Source organism: Halichoeres trimaculatus, unplaced genomic scaffold (assembly GCF_033239565.1).
Source record: "Halichoeres trimaculatus isolate MK-OKI-2021-1 unplaced genomic scaffold, fHalTri1.1 fHalTri1_scaffold_5, whole genome shotgun sequence".
Lineage (NCBI taxonomy): Eukaryota > Metazoa > Chordata > Actinopteri > Labriformes > Labridae > Halichoeres > Halichoeres trimaculatus.
The window spans coordinates 6,197,350-6,221,193 of NW_027437183.1; the positions used below are offsets into that span (position 1 = coordinate 6,197,350).

The 23,844-nt window shown below is 39.9% G+C and overlaps 1 protein-coding gene across 2 annotated transcripts in view; it reads right to left on the reverse strand.

Annotated features, from left to right (window-relative positions):
- Positions 1–23,844, reverse strand: part of taok3a (TAO kinase 3a) — a 95,349-nt gene that overhangs the window by 32,136 nt on the left and 39,369 nt on the right. For both annotated transcript variants that reach the window (XM_074670504.1, XM_074670505.1), the window contains exons 3-10: positions 13,437–13,688; positions 9,606–9,677; positions 8,781–8,882; positions 8,419–8,464; positions 6,328–6,424; positions 5,824–5,937; positions 3,121–3,212; positions 2,822–2,915 (exon numbers count right to left, since the gene is read on the reverse strand). In XM_074670504.1, coding sequence (XP_074526605.1) covers positions 2,822–2,915; positions 3,121–3,212; positions 5,824–5,937; positions 6,328–6,424; positions 8,419–8,464; positions 8,781–8,882; positions 9,606–9,677; positions 13,437–13,568 — 749 coding nt within the window. In that variant the 5' untranslated portion in view covers positions 13,569–13,688. The remainder of the gene's footprint in view (positions 1–2,821; positions 2,916–3,120; positions 3,213–5,823; positions 5,938–6,327; positions 6,425–8,418; positions 8,465–8,780; positions 8,883–9,605; positions 9,678–13,436; positions 13,689–23,844) is intronic.

The window sequence follows — 23,844 nt, forward strand, 5'->3', positions numbered from 1 at the left end:
GACACCAGAAGGCAGTGGATGCCTGGAGGGTATACTGAAGCAGGTAGAGAACAAAATCCAGCCTTTCACCTCAGCTGTGGAGAAGATCCACATTCTTTCAGAACACATTCTTGCAAAATATTTGGAGGCAGTAATACTGACATGACTCTACCGGCAAACTTCACTTTCATACTGTGGTGGTGAGAGCACAAAAGAAGTACACAAAGGGGAAATTATGGGGAGAAGAGCAAACATAGTTTAATATTTCACGAGTTTTATTTCCGCTCTGAGAATCACACCTCACATGCGATGTGTGAGCGGTGGTTGCAACCGCTCAGGGCAACAGTGGAATATTTGCCGTCTCACTATTTTTATGCCTCTCACTCTTTACTACTTCTTCGGATTTAGATCACTTACTTATTCCAAAAATAAAAGTGCTAAAGATGTATTCTCTTGACTGGCATGTGCAGGTTTGCCTGATTTCATTCCTTTTTCCTACTTATGTGCCTGTAAATTATAAATGAAAAATTATGTAGAGCAAGAGGATAGTTGACACTCCTGCTTTACTTCTTCAAAATCACTTGCACATGATTTCATTCATCCTCCTTAAAAGAACCAAACGGACTGGGATCGTGTTGTGAGCAGATACCTTTTAGAGCCTCTATGACAAGATGTTTTCTGCATACAGGAAAAGTGAACAGTTAGCTGCTTTAATTATGAGAAGAACTAAAGATAAAAATAACATACTTTGTGGTGCTCTCCAGTATCAAAACCAGCCCTGACTAAAACAAGGTGCACTTCCAACACTGTACGAGAGATGATACTGCAAAGACACGGCAAAGAGCTGCTTTAAACCTGCTGGCCTAAATTTAATTGCTTTTAGTTTTTTGATGTCTGGAAGGACAGTCTCAAGAGAATCTATTAGTTTCTGCAATAATAAACTTTGAGGCTGAGAGCAGCATGTAATAATGCATAAGGCAGGCTGTTTTCCCATAACACATGGAGAACACAGAGCCTGTGTACAAAGAAACACCCTTGTTAGTATGGCAAACACAAACCATACAAGTTTATACCACTAGAACAATATTAGAATAACCCAAATGCAGTGTTTTAATGTTTTTATATGAGTTAAAATATGGATTAAAGCCAGGCAGGGATGATGTTCTCTACTCTGCATTTCTTTAGCAGAAGTCTCCCTGATAATTACATAAGAGACTTATCTTACTTGTCTTACCCTTAGTCACCGTTTACTGAAAGACTTTTATCAGCAGTTTTACATAATTTTCATTGGTTGGTGGTAATAGATGCTGTGAGGAAGATCTATTTAAATTAAAGTGCAGCTCCACCTCCTGGCCTGGAGTCTCACGCACACTGTCATAAATGGCTTTTAGCGAGGCTTGTGTTTGTTTTGGAATTAAATGGAGATCAGATGGAAACAACTTTTCTTTGTTCAAGACAAATTTTTACTGGATACGGTGCGTCGAGGTAAGGTATTTATCAGTACGGGTGCTTGGCGCTACAGTTTGAAACGTGGCATCAAGCAAATATGTAGTGCTATCGGCAGCTCGGTGCTCCATTGTATCTGTAGGCTAACGTGACAACAAGTAAACACTGTCAGTTTGGATGTAGTTTAGCAGCCGGCTATTTGTAGCGCCACTCACAGCTTGGTGGTGTGAGACGTGTCTGTAATATGTAACGTTAGTGAATCCTGGCTATGTCCTGCCAGTCATCTACCAATCAGAGCTATCGTCACCTCACTCTTCATTTTATTGATAGACTCTCAAGTTTGAACAGACCACTGCTGAATAACAGCTGACTGTGGGTTAGAATAAGTATTATCACAAACAGTTAGCCCCTGTGTTAGCCTTTAGCTCAGGCTGTATCACTCTTCTGTCCTTTTTTGTCTGACATTTAGGCCCCAGTGTCCACAATCACAACAAAATAAAACCAAGAAATCATTTCAAGCAGAGAAAAACACAGATCTCTCTTTTCACGACTGAACTTCATAAGCACTCCACAACCAGGCCCCTTCATACCTTACTGACATGCTCCACCCCCACCCCCCTTCCTGCACCCTCCGTTCCTCAGTCTCAAACCTCCTGACTGTCCCTAGGACCAAGTACCGAACCTGGGGGGACAGAGCCTTCTCTGTCGCTGCCACCTCCCGTTGAAACTCACTCCCAAAACTCCTCCATGACACTGCTGACCTCACCGCCTTCAAAACAGAACTCAAAACTCACTTACCGCAAAGCTTTTAACTTTAACTAATAAACCCCTTTCCTGACCTTGCCTTTTCTTTGCACCTTTTAACTGTTTTGTCTCGTCTTCTTCTTCTATACATGTATTTTACTGTTGTTTTATTATTTTGTATATTTGTAATGTTGCTTGTTGCTATAACTTGCTCTTTGTCTTTTTTTGCCTTGAAAGCGTCTTTGAATTTTTTAAAAAGGGCTTTATGAATAAAATGTATTATTATCATTATTTTTATTATCTGCTGGGGTGGTGTTGTCATAGAGACTTTGGCATGCCATGAATCAGTTCAATCCTGCTCGAACTGATCGGAAAGCTGAGAAGTGGCGTTTTAAAATAACCTGTAACCTGTAATATTGACGCTGATAACTCATCTTAAAGTGCAGATTACAATCAGGCATATATCTAGAAGTGAGACTTTTTTCTAAGATCACTTTGAAACTCCTCACAGCCCCTTTAAATCAAATTGTTTTGTCATTTTGTGATTTGGTCGATCAACGGAAAACCGTTTCCTGTATGAATGGATAAAGTAGGAGTTTAAAAACAAGCCTGAAAATGATGATTAATAATTGAGAGGTTTGCTTAAACTCACCACTCATTGGACTGTAGCGTGGGAGAGTCGTTCTGTGCGATGTGATATAAGGCACTCATGGCATTCATGTTGAACAAGGGCGGTTTGCGCTCCGCTAAAAAGAGCAAATATGAGAGAGGGAGAGAAGAGAGATGTTTCAGTACCAGAGTTTTCACAATCAACAAGTCCCCAAAGCTCACAGGATCAAGTCAGATGAGATTGTCTGTCCTTCCGATACATTTCAATCAGCTTAAATCTGTTGAATTTCTGACTTTGAGGGTTTTATCTGAGCATCCTTCGACTTGCAAGTACAAACTCACCCAGTTCAATACAAGTGATCCCCAGGGACCAGATATCCACTTTTCCCTCGTACTGGCCCTCGTCCATGGCTAGGATCACTTCTGGGGCCATCCTGAGGACAGAGAGATGCAAATGCACCGCACACACATATACACATGCACTCAGAGTTTATTAAGTATGGGGAAAAAAATCCATGAAAATGTTATAATCTGCTAAGCCTCTCAGAGCTTTTAAAGACTCTGGTACGCTGTGATAGCAGCTCAGTTTTTGGAAAAATGTGTGTGTGTTTTTTTTTCTCTAAACGTGGAGTGTGACAACTTGTGTGTGAGACGAGCGAGACGCAGTTGTCTTCTGCAGGCTTTTGGGATGATGAGAGTCCATCACTGGCCAGGCTGTTTATTAGATGATTTTCATTCAACATAAAAGCTGCACAAAGTGTGGGGAAATATTACGGAGTGTGATGTCCAACTGATGGTTTCTATAGCTGTGTGCCAGTTCAGGGGCTGCAGCCTATGGAGGCTGAATGTGAAGACTGATTACGTCACAGCGGTGCGTCAAAGCCTGTCTCTTTTCAAAAGCTCCTCCAAAATGTGGCCGACAAATCCAGCCTCCTTGTCAGGTGCCGCGAAGGACGGATTTGGTCAATCTGTCTTAGCCTCACATATCCCAAGATTCATTGCGTACGAATGCCGAAGATGATGGACACAGCTGTTCTATGCAGTTGTGAAGGATTTCTTGCAACAACTATGTGATTGTATTTCTAAAACATTGAAGAAGATTTTGTTTTACTGTGTTGTTTGGGCTCTTTCTGAGTAATATACTTAGGAAAAATAGTTCTTATTATGGAAAAATTCTATATTCATAAATGTAAATTCTCTGGGAAAAAACTTACTTAATGTATTTTTTTACAAAGCATTGAAACATTCCATTCATCAATTTGGTACTCTGAAAAAGCAATTAAAACTATAACAGCCTCCATTTTATCATTCATTTATTTAAAAAAAAAAATTGATTTAACATCTAGGGATGGGTACCTTTCACATTTGAAACGATACGGTCCTGATGCCTGGTACCTGGCAATCGGTATCGGAACTTAACGGTACCAATTTTTGGAACTTTTGAGTGTTAATGTGGTAAAACATTTCAAGCTTTCCATGCTGTGTTCATGTCCAGCATGGAAAATCACCTACTCTTTCACTCCCTCACAGTCACAAGGATGCATTTAGGTACCTAAACATGGTACCATTTGATTTTACATGAATCGATCCCCGGTACTTTTGACAGACTTTGGTTGGTACCTATGAAAGTACCTAATTTGGTACCCATTCCTACTAACATCTAACCTTGCAGAGCAGATGGACCTGCCTGATTCAGTTTCTGAACTCCTGCAGGTCCATCTTGTCAGGCTCCATTGACCAACAAATTCACTCGGCTAAATTCTGACCAGCCCAATCAGGGAAGAGAGGCGGGAGCTGTGGGAGCAGACGTGACGTCAGCAGACTTTTGTACTTGTCAGCGTTCCTTTGATTCTTAAGTTAAATTGATAAAAACGGAAGCTGTCGTCTAACGTCTTTTTCACAGCTGTTTCTCGTGATTCAGTAGTTGTTCATCTATTGTTTCTTAGAAGCATCGGCTCACATAAGCTACGTCATACCGCGGCTTGATGTGGATTGGTCCGTGGTGAGTGTGTTCATCAGAACAGTCGTCCAATCACCAGCTGCAGATTTTTTTTAAAGTCCCGCCTCTGAAAACAAATCGGAAGAGCTGCTACCCAGACGGACTTGTGAAATAATTCCGTGGCGGATATATGAAACTGCCCGTCTGGCGTGTCAGGTTATCTAACATCCCTCTTGCACTTGTTTTTATGTTGAAATGTACATTGTTGCTTATCTCTTACATGTCCATTGTGGTTCTGTACTCTATCAATAAAGACAAAAGTAAATATTGAAAAGAAAAAATTAAAAACCATCTTGCTTTAAATTCAAGGTTCTCATTTATATGTTTGAAAAGCAATGTAAACCTGACAGGTGAGACGGGCACTGCTTCATGTTGAGAGTGACAGACAGGAAATGCTCCATACAGCAGACCGTCTCAAATTAGTTTGGTCTTTGTGGTCTACGTAGGCTATGAAGGCCGGGTCCTCCAAAGGCTGCAGCTTTAGTTGGGACACAGCTTGTATCTCAGAAAAACCTCAAAGGGCTTCACAGTGATTTCTCTACAAACAATATAAACATATACCTGATAAACCTTTCTTTAACTGGACAAGAAATGTGCAACACTGCTGGCTTGACCATCAGAGAGTGGACTTACATTGTCTTTTATAAAAAATAATCACACAAGTGGCCAAAATGTCAGAACAATGTTTGGATTATGTTGTGCAAGAGGCACTGGTGTCTGTGCTAAAGAGCAGCAGATCGTTTTCACTGATGGTAATAATGAGGAGAAGTTATTCCAGTTTTCTCACTTGCTGAATCAATGATTAACCCTGTTCTCACAGCAAAAACCCCCAATTGATTTTCTCATGGACCTAAAAAACAAAAATACCGATAATTTATGGAGAACAGCTCCGAGTGTTAAATGTGAAAAAGACAGACAGAAAAATTTTCAACAGTGTGAAGAAGTAAGTCGGATAACCTGTGCAGAACTATTTGAAATTTCTATGCCAACAAAAAGCAGACACTTCAGGTTCAGTGATACTTTGTTGCGCCCTTGTGTATACTGACCAGTAAGGTGTTCCCACAAAGGAATTGGCAGGTGAGGCAATGGAGGCAGAGCCAAAGTCGGCCAGTTTGACCTGACCCAGCTCAGTCAGCAGGATGTTACCAGCTTTCACATCTCTGGATGAGGAGAGGTGGATAAAAAGAGTGAGAACACACAGCTTGTCAGCTCATTTAGTTAATGCATCAGGCTTTTCCCAAATTTGACACGTCACCTGTGTAAAGTATTTAAAGTTATCATTATATCTCTGACGGAAAAAGGTTTCCTATGGTACCAATCATAGCTCTCTGCTAATAAAAACAATAACGTGGACAGGAAGGCATGAGGGCTGCCTCTTCCTCTCAGTTATGTTTGAGAAAAACAAATCAAAGTAGAGGCTGGAGATTTTAGAGCTTAATGAGTTAACGCTGCAATAAAGGGAGCACAAGTGTGTCTCTCACCTCATCTTATCATGTTTTGGCTCAAGTCCTGCAGGGAAATACTTGGATGAAGGAAGCAAACTCACTCACCTGTGAATCATATTATGGGAATGTAGGTAAGCCAGTCCTAACAAGGCACCGTGGGTAATGGCAGCAATTTCCATCTCTTGGAGTGGCTTCTTATGAACTAGAGGAGAAAAATGTAAGGTGGAAATTAGTTGTAATACTAAAAAAACAGTTTCACAGAAGAGGCCTTCACCATGTGATGAAGGTCTTTTTGTGTAAAATATTATCCTTCTCCTGTAACAATAAGAAACTACTCCCTGTGGCATCCACCATATGGATCACAGTTTTGATATTGGCTCCCTGTGGACTGTAGCAGAAACAGAAGGAGTGCGTGCCCTGGCGAAAGGTCACGGCAGAGCTTTGACTGAGGAAAATGCCAAAAAGAGGCCAACTGTCATGACTGTGTATCTGCGTCAGTGATGAGTGCACACATAGGTGCTTAAAATAACACATAAGGTTCAGGTCAGGAATGCTCAGAGGGTAAACAGAGAAGGAGGTCAAGCATTGAACACAGGAAGATGTTCTTTGGATGTAAGCAGAAGTTTGTAGACTCAATACTACTCTGAAATCATACAGACAACATCCAATGAACAGATCAATGTAACAACTTAAGTATCAGCCTTAAATTTTGTTTCTAGTTTCACAAAATTATAGAAAAACACTTGGTAGGAATCCTGCAGTGTACACCTCAAAGAACCAAGGTCATAAGCCCATCATGACAGATCTTTTAACGCCCCTGCCTTCATGATGTTTGGTTGAGGGAATACCAGGACACACTGAAGAAAGAAATGGAGATGGGAAATAGCAGACGCACTTGAGCAACCAATGAACACCTGCTGTTAACATTTCCAGGTGCCCTAGCCATCATCTTCAAGGTTAGGTAGGCAGATTTGTCAAGTAAGGGCACATTACTTTGGCTTTTTGAATGCCACTGTGACAGATCTTCAAGAGGATGATTTTACAAATTGTTATGTGCTGAAAACTAGGGTTGGGATGATGTGCTTTTCTCCTGATTAAATTCTTTTGCAATTTTGGGGTGCCAATTTTGATCTAAATTGTGATTCCTCAACATTACCGATTTTTTAAATTTTTGGTTTGCTTTTTTGACACCAGACCATGTGAATTTTTTCCTCCATTTTCCCCAAAATGCATATCACATGTGAGTCAGTTTTTCAGATTTATTCAGGGGATCTGACATCTCAACTTTTTTCTAGCCAAGCTTACAATCAACGCCAAAATGAAGAATATCAATTTGAAAAAAAAGGGTTTTGAACAAAAAATCAGGATTTAAAATTGTCAAACAAAAAACTTGATACCATGATATAACCATTTTTTCTCCCACCTCTACTGAAAACATTTGGCAATATCTCAGGGTCAGATTTAAGATTGAAAGGCTTGCTTGCTCACCCCTCTCAGTGAGTCAGTAGCCACTGTTACATGAGGAGTTTTTTGTCTTTCTGAATGGAATCTTTCTGAATGACTTTCCTGAAAACAATAGTATACATGGAAAGGAGTATTCCAATCTCTGGTCTACATCACGTGATTTATCAAAGACGGAGGACGACAGTTTTTTTTTTTTTATCTCTGTATTATACTCTGTATTGCGAGTTTTTTGTCCGTCTAGTCTGGAAATTACGTTGAGTTCTTCAAAGTTTAGAACAAAAGCAAACTTTCCTCCAGTGCTGACTGCTCACTGCCATTTTTGAAATTGAGGAACGTCTCTAATTGCGTCTTACGTCATATCTGAGCATGCTCTGAAAGAACGCACCCTGACAACTTTCGGTTTGAGTGGATACATGATACCTCAATTGGTTTGGGGAAAGGAATTGGTTTGTGAAACCGATTAAGTTTGCATTCGGATCGGCACTTTTCTTTTGAAATGAGGTGTATACAAAGGCTTAATTCTTTCTGTTAGAGCAAATAAACGGAATGCAAGCGGAATATTTAGGTCCATGTAAACGTGGCCAATGAAGCTCCTGTGATGTATAAGTAAAATCCTCATTTTGCTAAATCTAAACAATCAAAATCTATCAGCTAAAGTCTACACTTTGCAAATTTGAATTTGTAAGTATCTCTGTGTTTGTGTGCACATTTGATATTGATAAAAGCACTTACCCTCTAGTAAATCTGATGCAGAGCCCAGGCAGTACTCCATCACCAGCTAAAACAGAGGATAGTTACAGATAAATAATTCATTATTCGCAAACGATCCTTGATAAAAACCTTCAGGTCAAGTTTGTACAGAAATCAAAGTTGTTTTTCGCTGCCAAATTCCCACATTATAATGTCTGCAATGGATGCTGATTAGAGTATTTGCACTGGGAGGACACAGCTAGGAGGAATGTAAGAAATTGAGACTAAGAGGAAAAGAACCAGACAAAGAGTCTGGGATGAAAACGATTGAACTAACAGCGATGCGAGGCTAAGACAAAGAAAAGAAGTAGAAAAAAGAAGTTGTGAGAGAAGGATCCACTCACCCAGGCAGTGTTGTCTTTCAAGTAGCAGCCTTTGTACTCAATCGTGTTTGGGTGCCGCAGCTGTCCCAAAAACTTGACCTCTTTAATGATGTCCTGCCACTTCTGCCAAGAACCAATCCAGACACACAGATGGTTACACACTACAGGTACAATCAAGGTTACACTTAAGGAGGCATTTTCTGGGACTTTGATTGTGATGGTGTAGCTGGCATCACTGTGGCAACCACTCAAACCTGTTTAAAAGCCTTTATACATCTGTTACTATTGTGAGCAGACAGATGGTGAAGTGTTTAAAAAAGCGCTGCACCAACACAGAAAATAAAGACAGGGGTTATAGAGATATTAAAAAAATATATCAGTTAAATCATCTGACAAAATAAGCGGAGGAGTAGTCTCTACATACTAAACTGCAGAGTGTTGAAGCTGAGATCACGTTTTGCCCCTTCAGAAATACACCATACAAACATAAACTTTTTTTCAGGGGCTTGCCTGAGGGAAGCACATGCTGTCTTCCAAACTTTGCATCTGGTGGTGGGTAATTATTTTTTATGATTTCACATCATTTCTGTTCCTTTAGGGTAAAGTAAGCCCCACAAATGAGACAGCCTTTCAAGCTATTTTGGTGTCAAATGTGCTGAATATCAACACAGAATCAACATAACGCTATTTATAAAATCTGAGCTCTGACTTTCTCACCTTCTCCTCTGTTTCTAGATTTGTGTTGGAGAAAGAAAAATGCATTTTCACCTTTTCTTCTGCCTGAGATAACCACCAAATTGTGTTGATTCTTTTACAGCTACACCAATGCCCTGCTCTTTTTCTTACCTCTGTAGTCTGCTTGCCATTGTAAGACATCTTTTTGATGGCCACCACCTCGTTAGAGTAGGAGTTTCGTGCCTGAGGAAGAAAACAGAAAGATCAGCACCTATTAAAGTCTAAAAACTTTCAAAAAGTTTTATAACAGTGAGAAAAAAAGAGATTCTCCCACAAAACACACAGCCCTGATCATTTTTACTTGCTCCCCTTTGCTGTAAGACTCAAAAAAAAGATCTAGCTTCAACAATTTAGGCCTGACACACATTATTACAACACAAAGCGAAGATGGAAAAACTTGTTGACAACTTGTAAACATTATGTCTTCAACATTTTAACAAAAGGAGGAGTTGAATGTCTTGATAAACATGCAGGAAGGCACCTACATCTGTTGACTGTAAAGCTGTATTATACTGCTTAATAAACAATTTATTAAACGCTTGTGTACTTCTTATGGCATGAAATGAGCTGATTTTTCTGACACTTTACTTTCACTTCTTTTTAATATTCATGAGGGTGATCCAGGGGGTGAGCAGGATAAATTTGCTGCATGCAAAACACCATAAAGCATGCACAAAGCAAATCATTTACAACAGAGTGACAAGGCGATAACAGATTCTCTCATTTGAATTCAAACAATTTGCGTCTGATCAAAGCGCTCAACAACATGATTAGAGGATACCTGCAGGTAAAGGATGTGTGGTTGTTCTGCTGCTACTGTAAGTGTTTGAGTTGTCTGTGCACATCCGCACCGCCATGCTAAACCGGTGGTGTTAACCTCAAAGGCTTTTACCCTCATGGACAGCTCCGCTGCGGCTCAGCCTAAGCCTTTATCTCGGCTTCATCCCACTTACAAATGAATGGGAATTTCATGTTGAGATTCAAATGGAATTACAGTAACAGCAGGCAACACAGTATTCCCATTTGACTTTTTTTCAGATTCATTTGATCCATATGATTGCTTGTCAGTTCATATATAAATGCTTTCCCCTCTGGTGTAACTTATAGAGCGATGGCTATAGAGAGGAGAGGGTAAAAAACGTGTAATGCTGAAATATTGAAATACATTCAGGCTAATTGTCGGTGCAGAAAGGGGGTGTATCAATAATTACACGAGGCTAATTCATTCAGTATAAGCTACAGTAGTGTGTGTTCAAATCCCTGGATGATGGGCCTGCGTACACAGCAGGGGGAATTCCCCTTGTTCTTCTCTATAATGGAGTTCCTCCCTAATCTCCACATGCATAAACTATGGGTGCACATGCTGCATAAATTTATTTAACTTTGCATGCACAAAAAGCCGGAAAAATGCATGCATTAATGAATGTACTTTTCTCTGCTTTCATGCAATAATCTGCAGCTGTATTTTACATTAAAGGATTGTCTATGTTGCAGGTATTTGCTCCCCAGATGTTTGATAATACAGTAAAATCAAAGAGCTGTAAAATATAAGCTTCTTGCTACAGGTTCCTCACTCCATCAGTGGTAAGTGCTTTTACCTGTGTGCAAAAAGATCAAACTTTTGAATATGTTTGCATCTATTTCTTCATGTTTCCATCAATTTCTTTGTGTACACACTTTATCTCCCTTCTTTTGGGAATTTAGGGACACTTAAAAGCTTTGAGTTTCTTATAAAAACTTCTCTGTCCTCTCACTGACTGTTATAATCCAGATAAGTGAAGCTCTGGTTTGAAAAGTAATATGCCCATGTGAGCTGGCATTCATTATCAGTAATAAGCTTAATGATCACAGAGTGATTTGCCCTGGGTTTTGCCTCTAAGGCCAAATGTAGACAGTCCATTTTTCTAATTGGAGGCCATTGGGTCAGTATGTATATTACAAACTAGCAGTGGCATACATGTTTGATACTTCATCTTACATTTGTCAACACATTAGCTTGTTATTGCTTACATTCTTCTCATGTGATCTTGTTGATTAAAAAAAAAAGATTGAAATTGTTTTTTTACAGAGGGTCGAAAATTAAAAAACAATGACACTAAAAAAGATCAGGCATAAACATTTTGTTAAATAAATAAAATGCATCACCTTTTGCAATGAACTTTCACATTCTTTTAAGATTTTTGCATTTTTTCAACTTTGTGCAAATTATTTGAATTTCAATTTTTTTCTTACATATTTTTTTGAATTTAGAAATATTTTTTGAAGATGTTCAATTTTTAAAATTTCCAAATTTTTGAAATTCCTGTAAGTCTTTGGAAATTAATCAAATCCAATTATTATTTTGTGAATGTAATGGGGGGTGAATTAATAAAACAGATGAAATTATAATTTGATAATTGTTCGCAAATTTATGAAATTTTTGCAAATTTCTAAATTGTTCAAAATTTGAAAAAAAAATAACTCTGATTTTAAAATGGCTTCAATAAAAGTAAATTTAGAAATTTTTGCAATTTTTTGCCCATTTATTTATTTATTTTTTTTAAAGAATGCTTATTTTTGAGATTTTTTTTATTGTAATTTCAAAAATTTTGCAATCTTTGAATTCAAGTTAAAAAAGTATTAATTTATTGTTGTTATGATTTTCTTTTAAGTCTAAATTTTTTTTTTTTTTAAAGAAAAAAACTAAGACATCACATGTCAAAAATTATAACCACAATAAACTTCTAGTTCAGATTATTATTCACAAGATTTTTACTATGTTTAGAATATTATGCACATTTTTTGTCTTTATTGTGAAGATAAAGTAGATTTTGTGGCTTTGGAATGGTTTTAATCGGGGGGGAGCTAAGGCAAAATGGCTCCTATGGAAGCAAAGGTTGCAGACCCCTGAACTGGAGCTAGCAGAGCACCAGTTGTAATGCAGACAGAGTAAGTGTGTCAGTGAGCACAGAGCTGGCATTAGGGCAGGATTTAGACTCACATTGGAGCCTGTTAGCCAGACGGGCATTGGCACCAGGGCTACTAGGGATGTATTGGGGCCGTCTGTGTATGCATGTGTCTGTAAGTGTGTGTGTGTAAATGACATAGGTTTAGAAGAGGTTCATAAAGCCCTCCCTGCCAAGAAAATCCTTCTACAGCTTCTGTTCTTCTATAGCAGGAAAACAGATGTCTTAAGAGGGAAGGAGGGAGGGAGAGAGGGGAGGGGGGGCTTTATTGCCTCCAGCTCTACATCTGGGGGAGAGGAGAGGAGGAGAGGAGAAGGAAAAGAGAGGAAAGAGATAGAGGAGAGGAAAAGAGAAGGAGGAGAGGAGAAGCATGAACTGATGTGGAGAAGAAAAGCATCAGAGAGAGCAGAGAGATGCAGCATGCTTTCACCCCCCCTCGACTCAGCTTTAGAATCAAAGGCCTGATGGGTAATTAGTGATGATGAGATTAATAAGAAAGCTACAGAGAAAGTGCTGAAAGGGAATCTGTCTCCATTAAATTGCATTCAAAGAGCTCATAGTGTAGCAGGGGCTACACTAACAACGTGTACAAATCAGAAAATCAATAAATGAAAATGTAGGGTAACTAATTATTAAATAAATCACAGCTTTACTCCTGTAGTCATAATCAGCATGTAGTAGAAAGACTCTCATTCATGTGCTGCCCATTGACTTCAAACGCAGGCTGAATAAAGCTCACAACCTGCTGCCTTTTTGCATAGTGACCATTTCGATAAATTTATTTAAATTTCAATATATATCTGGGTTAAATGTGTTTTTGTTACATTAAAGTGTAGCGTTGTGCTTCTGTTTTTCAGTACAGGGGCATTAAAGTGTTTCTGCTTAAAGTGCTCTTTCTTCTCTTATCCCAGCAAAAAGTTATTTTCATATTTATTAAATATCCGTTTTAGACGAAGTTTTCACACAAACGGTGTTCTAACCAAAACAAAGCACTTACAAAGTAGACGGCCCCAAAGCTGCCATGTCCGATCTCGTGCAGGTCACAGAAGACATCCTCAGGGTCATCCTTAAAAAAGAGGTCGGCCAGCTCGGGGTCCTTCGGCACCCCTTTCCGTGTGGACGACGGCATTATGGGCTGGACATGGGCTAGGCCTCGGGCACCGCACTCACATGCACACGACTACTGCTGCTGCTGCTGCTTCTGCCGCCACCAGATGTCCGCGGCGGGCCCGGCATTGGCCAGCTAGACCTGAGAAACAGAAGGGTTAAGGGGACAGATGATGAGCTGATGATGTTGTTATTGCTGTGCGCTGAGCTGGACAAGATTGTGACATTTGATTCCAGATAAGGCTGCAGAGCCTCTTCAATTTGACACCAGGCTGTTGGTAAAAAACTCACACAGATCAATCCATGCGTGAAAGAGAATTCATTATGTGACCCAAGTATGAAAATGTTCAAATATTTATGAAAAAGACTAAGAAGCGAATCTTAAACAAATTTTTGTGAAGTTGAACCAGACAGTAAATCAAACTGACAGAGAGACGCAAACAACGTTCAGACACCGTTTGATCTAATGTTGCTTCAAAGGCCCTTCAAAGAATATCTACGTTTGTGTTTGGTGTGTGTTCCCATGACTGTTTGTGTTCCTGTGTCTCACAGACAGTTTAAAGATAAGACGGGAAAAAGACAGTCATATGATGACGACTAGCTGTCTGGTCCTGCTGCTCCTCCAACTCACAGTCACACTTGCTCATGTAAACACACACTAACACATGAACACGCTTAAAAACACACTCACATACAGGCAGACAGACAGAGACACACTTGACAGCTGAAGCTGAGTCACTGATGCATCATGTCCACACATGCACACAGTGTAACAGTTGCCCATGTGCGTGCAGACACACACGCTAACACTAAATGTTTTGTATCGCAGGGATGCAGCCGGCCCGTCAAGCGTGTATGCATCTCGGACACCCTGCTCCAGTTAGCTTCACTGCACATGCATCACACACAGTCACACACATGCACACAGTCGCACACTATCTCCCTCAATTCTCTTCCTCTTCCTCTCCCTTTCCTTCGTTTTGGTCTACCATGAAATCTCTGCGCACATCATCCAGATGAAGCAAGCAAATCTGGCTCCAAAGGCCAGCCCCACACAGAGCGGGCTGACATACAGGCAGAGGCAGCAAGACACACAGGCACACAGGCCAAGACACTAAGCATCAGCATCACCCTAATCCCTCGCTCTTAGAGGGATCTAAGCCATCACACCCACTCCAAAAATATCAGCCTTAAAGGCAAAGTCCTGTGCCCTCTGTCCCACGGCAGCACAAGCATACAGACGCAGTCTCTGAGCTTTAGGGGGTTTCTGACTCTGTACTTTTCTCATTGGGGACTGAGGCAATAACTTTAATGAAATTTATCGGATTTTCTCCCCAGAGTCGATGTGAAAGTTTTATTCTGTACATGGTAAAACCCTATCCCTTAAAGCTCTAAAGAGATTTCTTTCAAACCTGTTCCAAAGTTTGAAAGATGACTTTGCTACTACTGGATTAATCATGATAGTTAGCATGTTAGCATTCCGTGCAGAACAGAGAGACACAGTCACTCATTCCTGCTACTGGCCATCTGGCTTTACAATTACTCCCTTTAAAGTAAACACTGGATTAATAACCCGTCTTCACTCATTTAACTTATTCAACTGGTATTTATTCATTCAGATTAAAACTGGGCGTCCTGTACACTCTGTTTAATACAGTTTAGAGAGTCTGTCTAATACTGTTCACTTGGTGCAATATGTGTTAAACATAGTCCATATTGTCCTGTATTATCTCTTAATGTAAATAGTTCTTTTATCTTTACCTCTTTATTTGGTTTATCTGTTCAGTCCTTATCACTCTTTGATACTTAATGCTGCTTTATCGCTCATTTATGGTATATCTATCGCTTCCTATGTTTTATGACCCTTTTACATCATCTTGTTTTCCAACTGCTGCACTAAGTGAATAGCAATTGTAACCAAGTTTCACCCTGGGATTTATTAAAGGGGACATATCATGCTTGTTTCTCCTTTTCACTATGCCACACTAGGATGCCTGTAAAGCATTTCTGCCCTCAGTACAAGTCATTTAGTTCCTTCATTGCCCCACAATAGCGTTCTCATTATCCTCAGTTTAGGCCATTCTGAAGATCTCGTTGAAACGCTCCGTTTCCAGAATGACCTCCAGTAACCTCGCAACGTCACAGCCCTTTGTGCTCTGATTGGTCAGTTCTATCAGAGGGGCGGAGGGGGTAGAGCCAGGGGGCGGTTTTTGCAGCATGGCAGTATTTACAAAATCGCCACATTGAATGGGGCAGACCGAGCGAGTTTGCTGTTCGCCAAAACTTCACCGTAAGGCATTGATAGCAGTGATAAAATGGCAGAGTGTAGGATACGTCCTTTTGTATTGGACCCCGAGTCAGACCCGGACGGTTCTGCAACACAGATCATCTCAGGACGCTTCAGTGTGGTGAGTCAAACTGGTACTGTAACATGTATAGTTTATAAGTGGAAATATAGGCAGACTTCACCAATAAACTATTTCTATAACAGGGCTCCATCCTGCTCCTTCACTTTTCTCTGTCTGTTTTATCCATCATGCTGAAAGTGTAGTCTAAAGATCGCCTCTACCGTCAGTTCGTCACTATGTTATTACCGCAGCATTATTGTGATCCAGGTTCACAGTGAATGTCAGAACAGGCATGCAAATATCACAGTCTCACAAGTATTACGACGTCTGCTAAAGCTACAGTGTTTTAACTGCTAATTCACCATGTAAAGCCGAGCTGCTCAGCAGAGCAGAGTCCCTGCATCCAGCATCTCAAGGGGATACTTGGCTCTTGGTGGGGGTATCCCTCGGTGGCGGTTGTGAGGCTAATTGACATCACAGAGGAGGAGCTGCTTTATTAGATTACTCCAATAAAAAGAAAGGATCCTCGTGTCGTCACGAAGGTCGAAATCTCGCGGCCGAATGGCAATGACCTATTTTCAGAGGCATCAAATCTCGTTCTAGGATATTAGAAAAAATACAATATCTCATTTTTTGAAAATTCAGGGGGTGTAAGGTCTTGTTTTCAAATTTATTATATTACAGGTATATGGAAGTATTAAATCAGGGATCAGCACGATATGTCCCCTTTAAGGTTTTAAAATGAAAGAAAATGAAAAAAATAGTTAAATAATAATAAAACAATAACTTTAAAAAATGAAAAAATCATGCATATTATGTAGTAGGGAGGTCTAAAGAATGAAAAACATGCCCTTATTCTACAGGGAAAATTTAGGGATTAAACAGGTTAAATTTGTTATACACCTTATCTACCTCATCCAGGTATGCTGAATTTCATGTTTTGAAAGGTCCCCACCTTAACTCATGACAAAAGACCTTTCTGTATGGATTCAAGTCAGTGTGGTTCAGAAAAGCTGGTTTATTTTTTATCCTTTTGAGTAAAGCAGAAGATACATATTACATAATACTAATGATGAGCATTCATGACATGACTTTTTTAATCAAGGCTTTATTCATTTCCATACTAGTATAATCCCTTCAACAGGTAAGCAAACTAAGATATCCTTTGGACAAGGACACACATTCTGCTGCGTGTAACCCTCCGCTTATAGAAGTGAAGAAATATGTTTTATAAAGCTACAACATCACATCTCAGCTTAAGGAATGGCAGCCAGCTTAACTATACCCTGACTAAAGCTAATTTCATGGCGTAAAGCTTTGATTTCTCTCTAAAAAATGCCTGGGAACGTGCTTGGAAACCACAGCGGGGTTGTCACATGAACGCCAGGCATGGTTTCAGTTTACCCGCTTACATAATGTGAAGGATCACATATACAGGCTTACATGCTGACTGCCTCTGGGCATCTCTCGGTCACTCTTGAGGGATTTTTTTGAGCAGCATGAAACCCCTCAGCTGAGACCTTCACGCTGGAGATGGAGGTGTGACGAATGATGAATGGATAGTAGAGGAACATGACTGCGTGTGCAACCTGTGGGCTGCAGATTCCTACACATATTTGTGGTGAGGAGGAGTTAAATGAAACACAGTGATGGAAAGTAATGGGAACAGTGTTTTTTGGACTTTTAATGCTTCATGAAATTTAGGTTTCAGGATAAATGCACATTTTATTGTGTTGACAGCTCTCATATGCAGTTACACTCATATATTTAGTAAAGTTAGCTTCGTAAAATGCGTTTTTCAATACATATTAATGTACGTGTGTGTGCTTTCTACTCGTTTACCTGCAACTTTTATGTGTCCATGACTGTTGGTGAATGCAGGTGTGTGTCTCCTGGTTACATCAGCCCTGTCTGTCTCTCATCGTTCCCACTCTCCTGAAGAAAAACACCCTGCCAACGCACTACCTATCAAAAACACACCCAGAGCATGAGCAGCGCACTCACAGGAGACTAACTATGCTTCAAACTCTTATTATAAATCAGAAAAGAAGGGAGGGCTTACAAATAAAAGACAGAAATAAAAATGTTGAAGTGCAGAGGGGGAGGAGAACCAGGGCCGGTGAGCATTTTTACTCATCAAGATGTTTTGATGAAGATCCAACCCACAATGCTGGAAGGAGTAGATGAAAAAAAAGTGTAAAAGACAGATAAAAACGGAACAAGTGAACTCTAAAGTCATGTGATCACTCTGGAGACTCTGCACACCTCTCTCTCACCCTCGCTTTCACTCTTCCTCCCCGCCTCCTCTCCTCTAAGATGTGTGAAGTGATGCAATGTGGCAACAACAGGTTGTAACACGGTGGGGCTCGCTGAAGCTGTTACTAGTTCGGCGAAAGCTCAGTGTTCGGACAGTCCACTGTGTGTGTGTGTGTGTGTGTGTGTGTGTGTGTGGCTACTGTTGATCTATGAAAGGCATTGTTTCTGAGAGAGAGCTGATTTGGCAAATAGCTTAGACAGATTAAACGCACAGTCCGCGTGTGTGTGTGTGAATTCTTTAGCACATGTGTGCAACTACACACTCATGCATGACCTTGTGCCTCTATGCAGGTGTGTGTTCATGTGTATGTGCAGGATGAGGAAGTGCTTTGTATGCACACACGGATGTCTGAGTGTGAAATGAGACGGCGTGTGTGTGTGGGGGTGACTGTGGGGGTGGGTAATGGCGCTAAAAGATTTGCTGTATATAATAAACTATGTATCATAAAAACAAATTATATGTAAAAGAGATTATACGGTTTATGCTAATCTGGCCTGACTACACACGCACACACACGCCGGAGAACACTTCAGGATCCAACATTTTTGGTCGGATAATAAAAAAGGATTTTCTACTGAAAGTCTTCATGGCGATAATCTCAAAGTTTTGACAATTTCTAAACATGACATGAACTTAATGTTTCCTCTTCGTAGGATTCTGGCAGCATCAAAAGGAAAGCAGTCAACAATGTCTGGTCGCGATCAGGGACGGAGCTAGAATTTCAGTTATGGGTGGACCAGACAAATTTTGGCTGGGCCTTATGCTACAAAAGTTTGGAGATTTTTACTTAAATAAATAAAAATGACTTCAATATACTACTGTTACTGCTGTTTTAAAGTGGATTTGATTGCCCTTTTCACCTTTAATTGCATTTTTATAACCATTTTGTGAATCAGACAAATCTAGCTCCAATCGCTCTCCATGGTACTGACCAACGATTGGCGCTCTAACCCACCAGTAGGCTGCACAGCTATGGTGTTTTGTTTATTATAAGCTGTAAGAGTGGGGACATTGACCATGGTAAAATAAATTAAATAAAAATCAATAGTCTCTCCAAAAAGAATATTCTGATCCTGCCTACGTAGAGCTAAATGTTTTGTAACTCAGCTATTTTTTTTTCCAAAGACAGAGCATCTAACAAACACTAGGAATGCACAATATTGGATTTTTTTCTAATATTTGATATGCTGATATTTAATAACACATTTAGCCGATATCGATACTCTCTCTCAATCCTTAGAGTGCAAACAAAAGAATTACGATACTTCATCAAACTTACACGAGGCTACAACCGGCGCCTGAAGCATAGCTTGTTTACATTCCCTACAGCTGAAAGGTGCTGTTAGCGCCTATTTCCTCGTCACCATCGATTACAGTCTGTGTCTTACTGAGGGAGAGGAGACACCTTTCTACTGTATCTAATGTCCTTAGTAGTCACATAGAGCTCATATAACCCCACTTCAAAAAAACTGAACTGTCCCTTTAAGCCAATATCAGCCGATACTTATAACTTACCGATATTATCGTGCATCCCTGACTAACATTTACAATCACTAATCACTGACAAAATGAACATGAAGTAACACAAACTTTCAATTTTAAACCATTTTTTAAAAATAAATAAGGACTAAAGGAAAAGTTTAGGGTGGGCCTGGGACCTATGGGTCCATCCATAACGCTGCCCCTGGTTGTGATTTCAAACAAGCCAGCACTTAATCTCGCACTAACTTATTCTGAAGTCATTCCATCTTCACATGAACACATGCAGTCATACATGTGTCAAATGTGGGCTAAAGTTCAACACGCATAACTACACATGACACACACACACACACACACACACACACACACACACACACACACACACACACACACACACACACACACACACACACACACACACACACACAAATAGAAATCTACAAACAAACAACAATGTTCACAATCCCAGCCCCCGGGCCCCCTGTTGGTGCCGTTATGACTAATTGATGCACCAACATGTTGTTGCAGGACCAAGTCCATCAGGCTGCTGGATATAGCTGCACACCATGTGCTGCACCAGACAGACTTAAATAGGACATTTCATTGTCTATTGATGGCAGGACAAGAAATGTACACCACGAACAGAGGAGAAATGCAAAATTCAAAGCCAAGATTGGTTTTGACGCAAAATCACAGCCCACCTTGATGTTAAAGCTGTACAAAGACTAAAAATAAGAAATAATCAAAAATACTGAACAATTCACAGACATTTGACGTCATTCTATTTTTGCTTTTAAGACATTATCGATGCATGAAAACATCTCTCTACTGCAGTATGTCAGATTGACTTTGATAGAAGCTTTACAGACACATCAAGTAGCTTCTTATTCTCCATTCTGTCTTATATTTATATAAATTCTTTCAGTTCTCGAACACTTGGAACTCCTCTTTGAAACTCTCTTCTCTTTTATCAACTTCCTCTGAAAGGAAAGCTTTGACAAAGAAGAATACCTGAATTTCTTATCACTCAATTCTGCATTCAGTCTCCTGGGGTTGCTGTATTCTATACAGCTCCCATGAGAGTATTAGTATTGTGCACTGTGTGTGTGTGCAAGTGTGCGTGTGAGTGCATATACAGTGTATGATCTGAAAGGTTGTTCTCATGTATGTCTGATCATATTTGAAGATGCGCACGTACAGATTGAGCTGGAAAATATCTTTGTGCCACCCCGCCAGTGAGAGGGCTCGAGTGTCCATATGTGTGCGTCAGTTGATGTGTGCGTTTGTGCGTGTATAGCCAGGGGGCTTAGCAGCTTACTGGACCCCCTACCAGCTTTAGGCAGGAACAGGAATTAGGCAGACTGTGGGAATTCTTACCGGGATTAAAATCACCAGCTCTAATCAGAAACTGGGAGAGGAAAAAAAAAAAAAAGGGACTCATAAATCTGCCAAATTGTGAGTTGAGACGTAGTGTGACGGCAGCGTGTGTGTAAGAGAGACAGAATAAGAATTATGTAATGATTCAGTTTATTCTAATCATGACGTTACAGAGAGCAGGGCTGAAGCTTTAGAGGTGTGAGTGAGCAAAGAAGCCTGGATAAGACAGAGAGAAAGAAAACCACAGCACTTCAGTAACCATTTCTAATAAAAACTTAAAGAGTGCAAAAGTCCAAGCCTCAGAACTCACAAGAATGCAGGTTCCCTGGAGAGTACTGCACACGTTTCTGTGATGTATATGTGTGTGGGTTTGTTTCTTGTATGATTTAAATGGGTCAACATGTTTTAATGATATAAACACTGACTGAAATGCACACTGAGACTTCCTCTCTCGCTGCTCTTTACTCTGTTTTATTCTCAGTACAGACTGGGGATGGGTTTCAATAACTGGTTCCTGTTAAGAATCAATTAGAAATGGTCAGATCCGTCGACATCAGTAGCCTTTATGCTTAACGATTTCCTTGTTGATTCTTTACGTTTCATAAAAGCAGATTGACCATAGACTGTAAATACAAAAAGACGTCATCTTACTCGGCTTGAGGTGAGGTCACCATAAAAACTGCTCCCCCTGGTGGCTGGCTGAAGTATAGGTCAAAAAATCCATTTCCCAAGCCATTTCAGATTGGCTGTGGTCAAACTTTAAAAAAATTAATACACCTGGCAGAATGTTTCTCACATCGACTGTTTTGGTGATTTGAAAATGTTTTTAGGCTGCCTTGTATTCAAGTTGTCGTTTTTCTGAAAAGTTTCATTTTTATTAGTTATAAGAGGTTAAAAATGAGGCTTAACGCCATGTTTAACAATGACTGACAGCTGCTGTTTTCATGTTTTTTTTTTCACTGATTGTAAAATATGTCGGGGGAAAAGAAGAGATTAGACTCTTGGAAGAAAAAAAATATTATTTTTGTCACCCAGCTCTATCAGATTCTGTCTGAGTCCCTTATTGCCTCTGCTGAGCAGACTCTGGCTGCCAATGGCAGCGACTGTGACGGGAGTATTTTGACTTCAAAATTATACAATTCTAAATTGCAGAACCATGCTGTCTACTCCATATACAACCAATGGGATTGACCTTACGTCAACGTCATGTGACATGTCACACCTTAATCACGCTCATCAACCAGAAGCTGAATTTCCAAGACAATGAGGAAGAGGTGGAAGAGATCAAAAGCCTGGGTTCGCTTTACCAAAAAGGACGCTAACAATGCAAAGTGCAATTTAACATTAAATACCAAAAGTGTCATATCATATTTATTTACTTATAAAATCAATACAATGTTGACACAGAAAACCTGTAAAGCCAAATTTTTCTACACAAAACATTCACAGGAGGAAGTTATAAGGGAGTCCATAAAGGATTGGATTAATTAGTGGCATTGATAACAGCATTGGTATCAATAAAATCTTATCAATACCCATGCCTAGTACAGACACTATGGCAGAAGAGACTGGACCATGCTAGCTAGACATTAATGCAGGAAGGAGGAATAGAAAGTGACCATGCAAGAAGCTGGAGGACTCTAAGATACAACCTGGATAATATTCCTAAAAAGAAAACGTAACATTCTTTCTTTCTTACTACAGAAAATTAGCAGTATACTGTTGGACTTTAAATTAATAGAGAATAGTATCCATGCATGCACAGACACAGGTGCACAAACCCACTTATATACAACCTAATAGCATAAAAGCTTTACTCAAATGTCAGTCCTGTAGACTGGGCCCCCAAGGACTTCATTTACATGCAAGAGGACATGTCTGAAGCTCTCACTGTCACTACATGAAGTTAAAGGACTTTTAGGATTAGTTTCCATCTGTGCTTGCAGGGTATGAACAGAGAGTACATACTAAATCCTGAATACAGAGAAAAAGTAACTAAAAAATAATGAATGACTGAATCACTAAAAGCAGTATGAGCCTTGGTTTGTCTTTGGATAAAGTAAAAACAAGAAATCTGAATGATGATACTTCAAATCTTTTAGGATGTAGAGTTAGAAAGCCATGTAGGAAGAATCAGACATTTGTTTTTTTAAAGGGATAAAGTTTCCCTGGTGTATTGACTAATCAGTGCATAAAAAAAACATTGTTTTCCTGTAAATTATAGCTACTACGAACTGATACAGCGTGGTTTAAAAGGCCTTCTAACCATAGACAAAGTCAACACATCTCCACTGCCTCAGAAAAGAGATCTAATGAGCCAAAAAATAAAGTGAGGACACCTGTGTGGGTGCACCAGGGGCGTCCATAGCCTATGAGCAGTTTTGTGGACCTGATTCTTGAATATGACAGCCATGGCTAGTTTGAACTTCACAGGTACTCTGCCCTCAGGTTCAGACGTGAGAGAAAGTCCAGACATTTGAAATCAGCCCTTGGTCATTCCATAACCCAAATTGTTCCCCTCCACCACACCCAGTCCCTGCAAGCTCTTTTCCCAATCAGGGTGTGACTCAACAGCAAGATTTGCCCACAGCACACAAAGTACACTCACACAAACACGCCTGGCTTCCCAGTGGATCCAGTCTTTGCTGTTGGCTCAGTGTGATGATGACAGCGAGTTGACAGATGGATTTTTACATGGTTACCCAATTTACTAAAGTCTGTGAAAAGATGGAGAAACTTAAGCTTTACTTCAATAAAAGTACAAAAATCAGGCA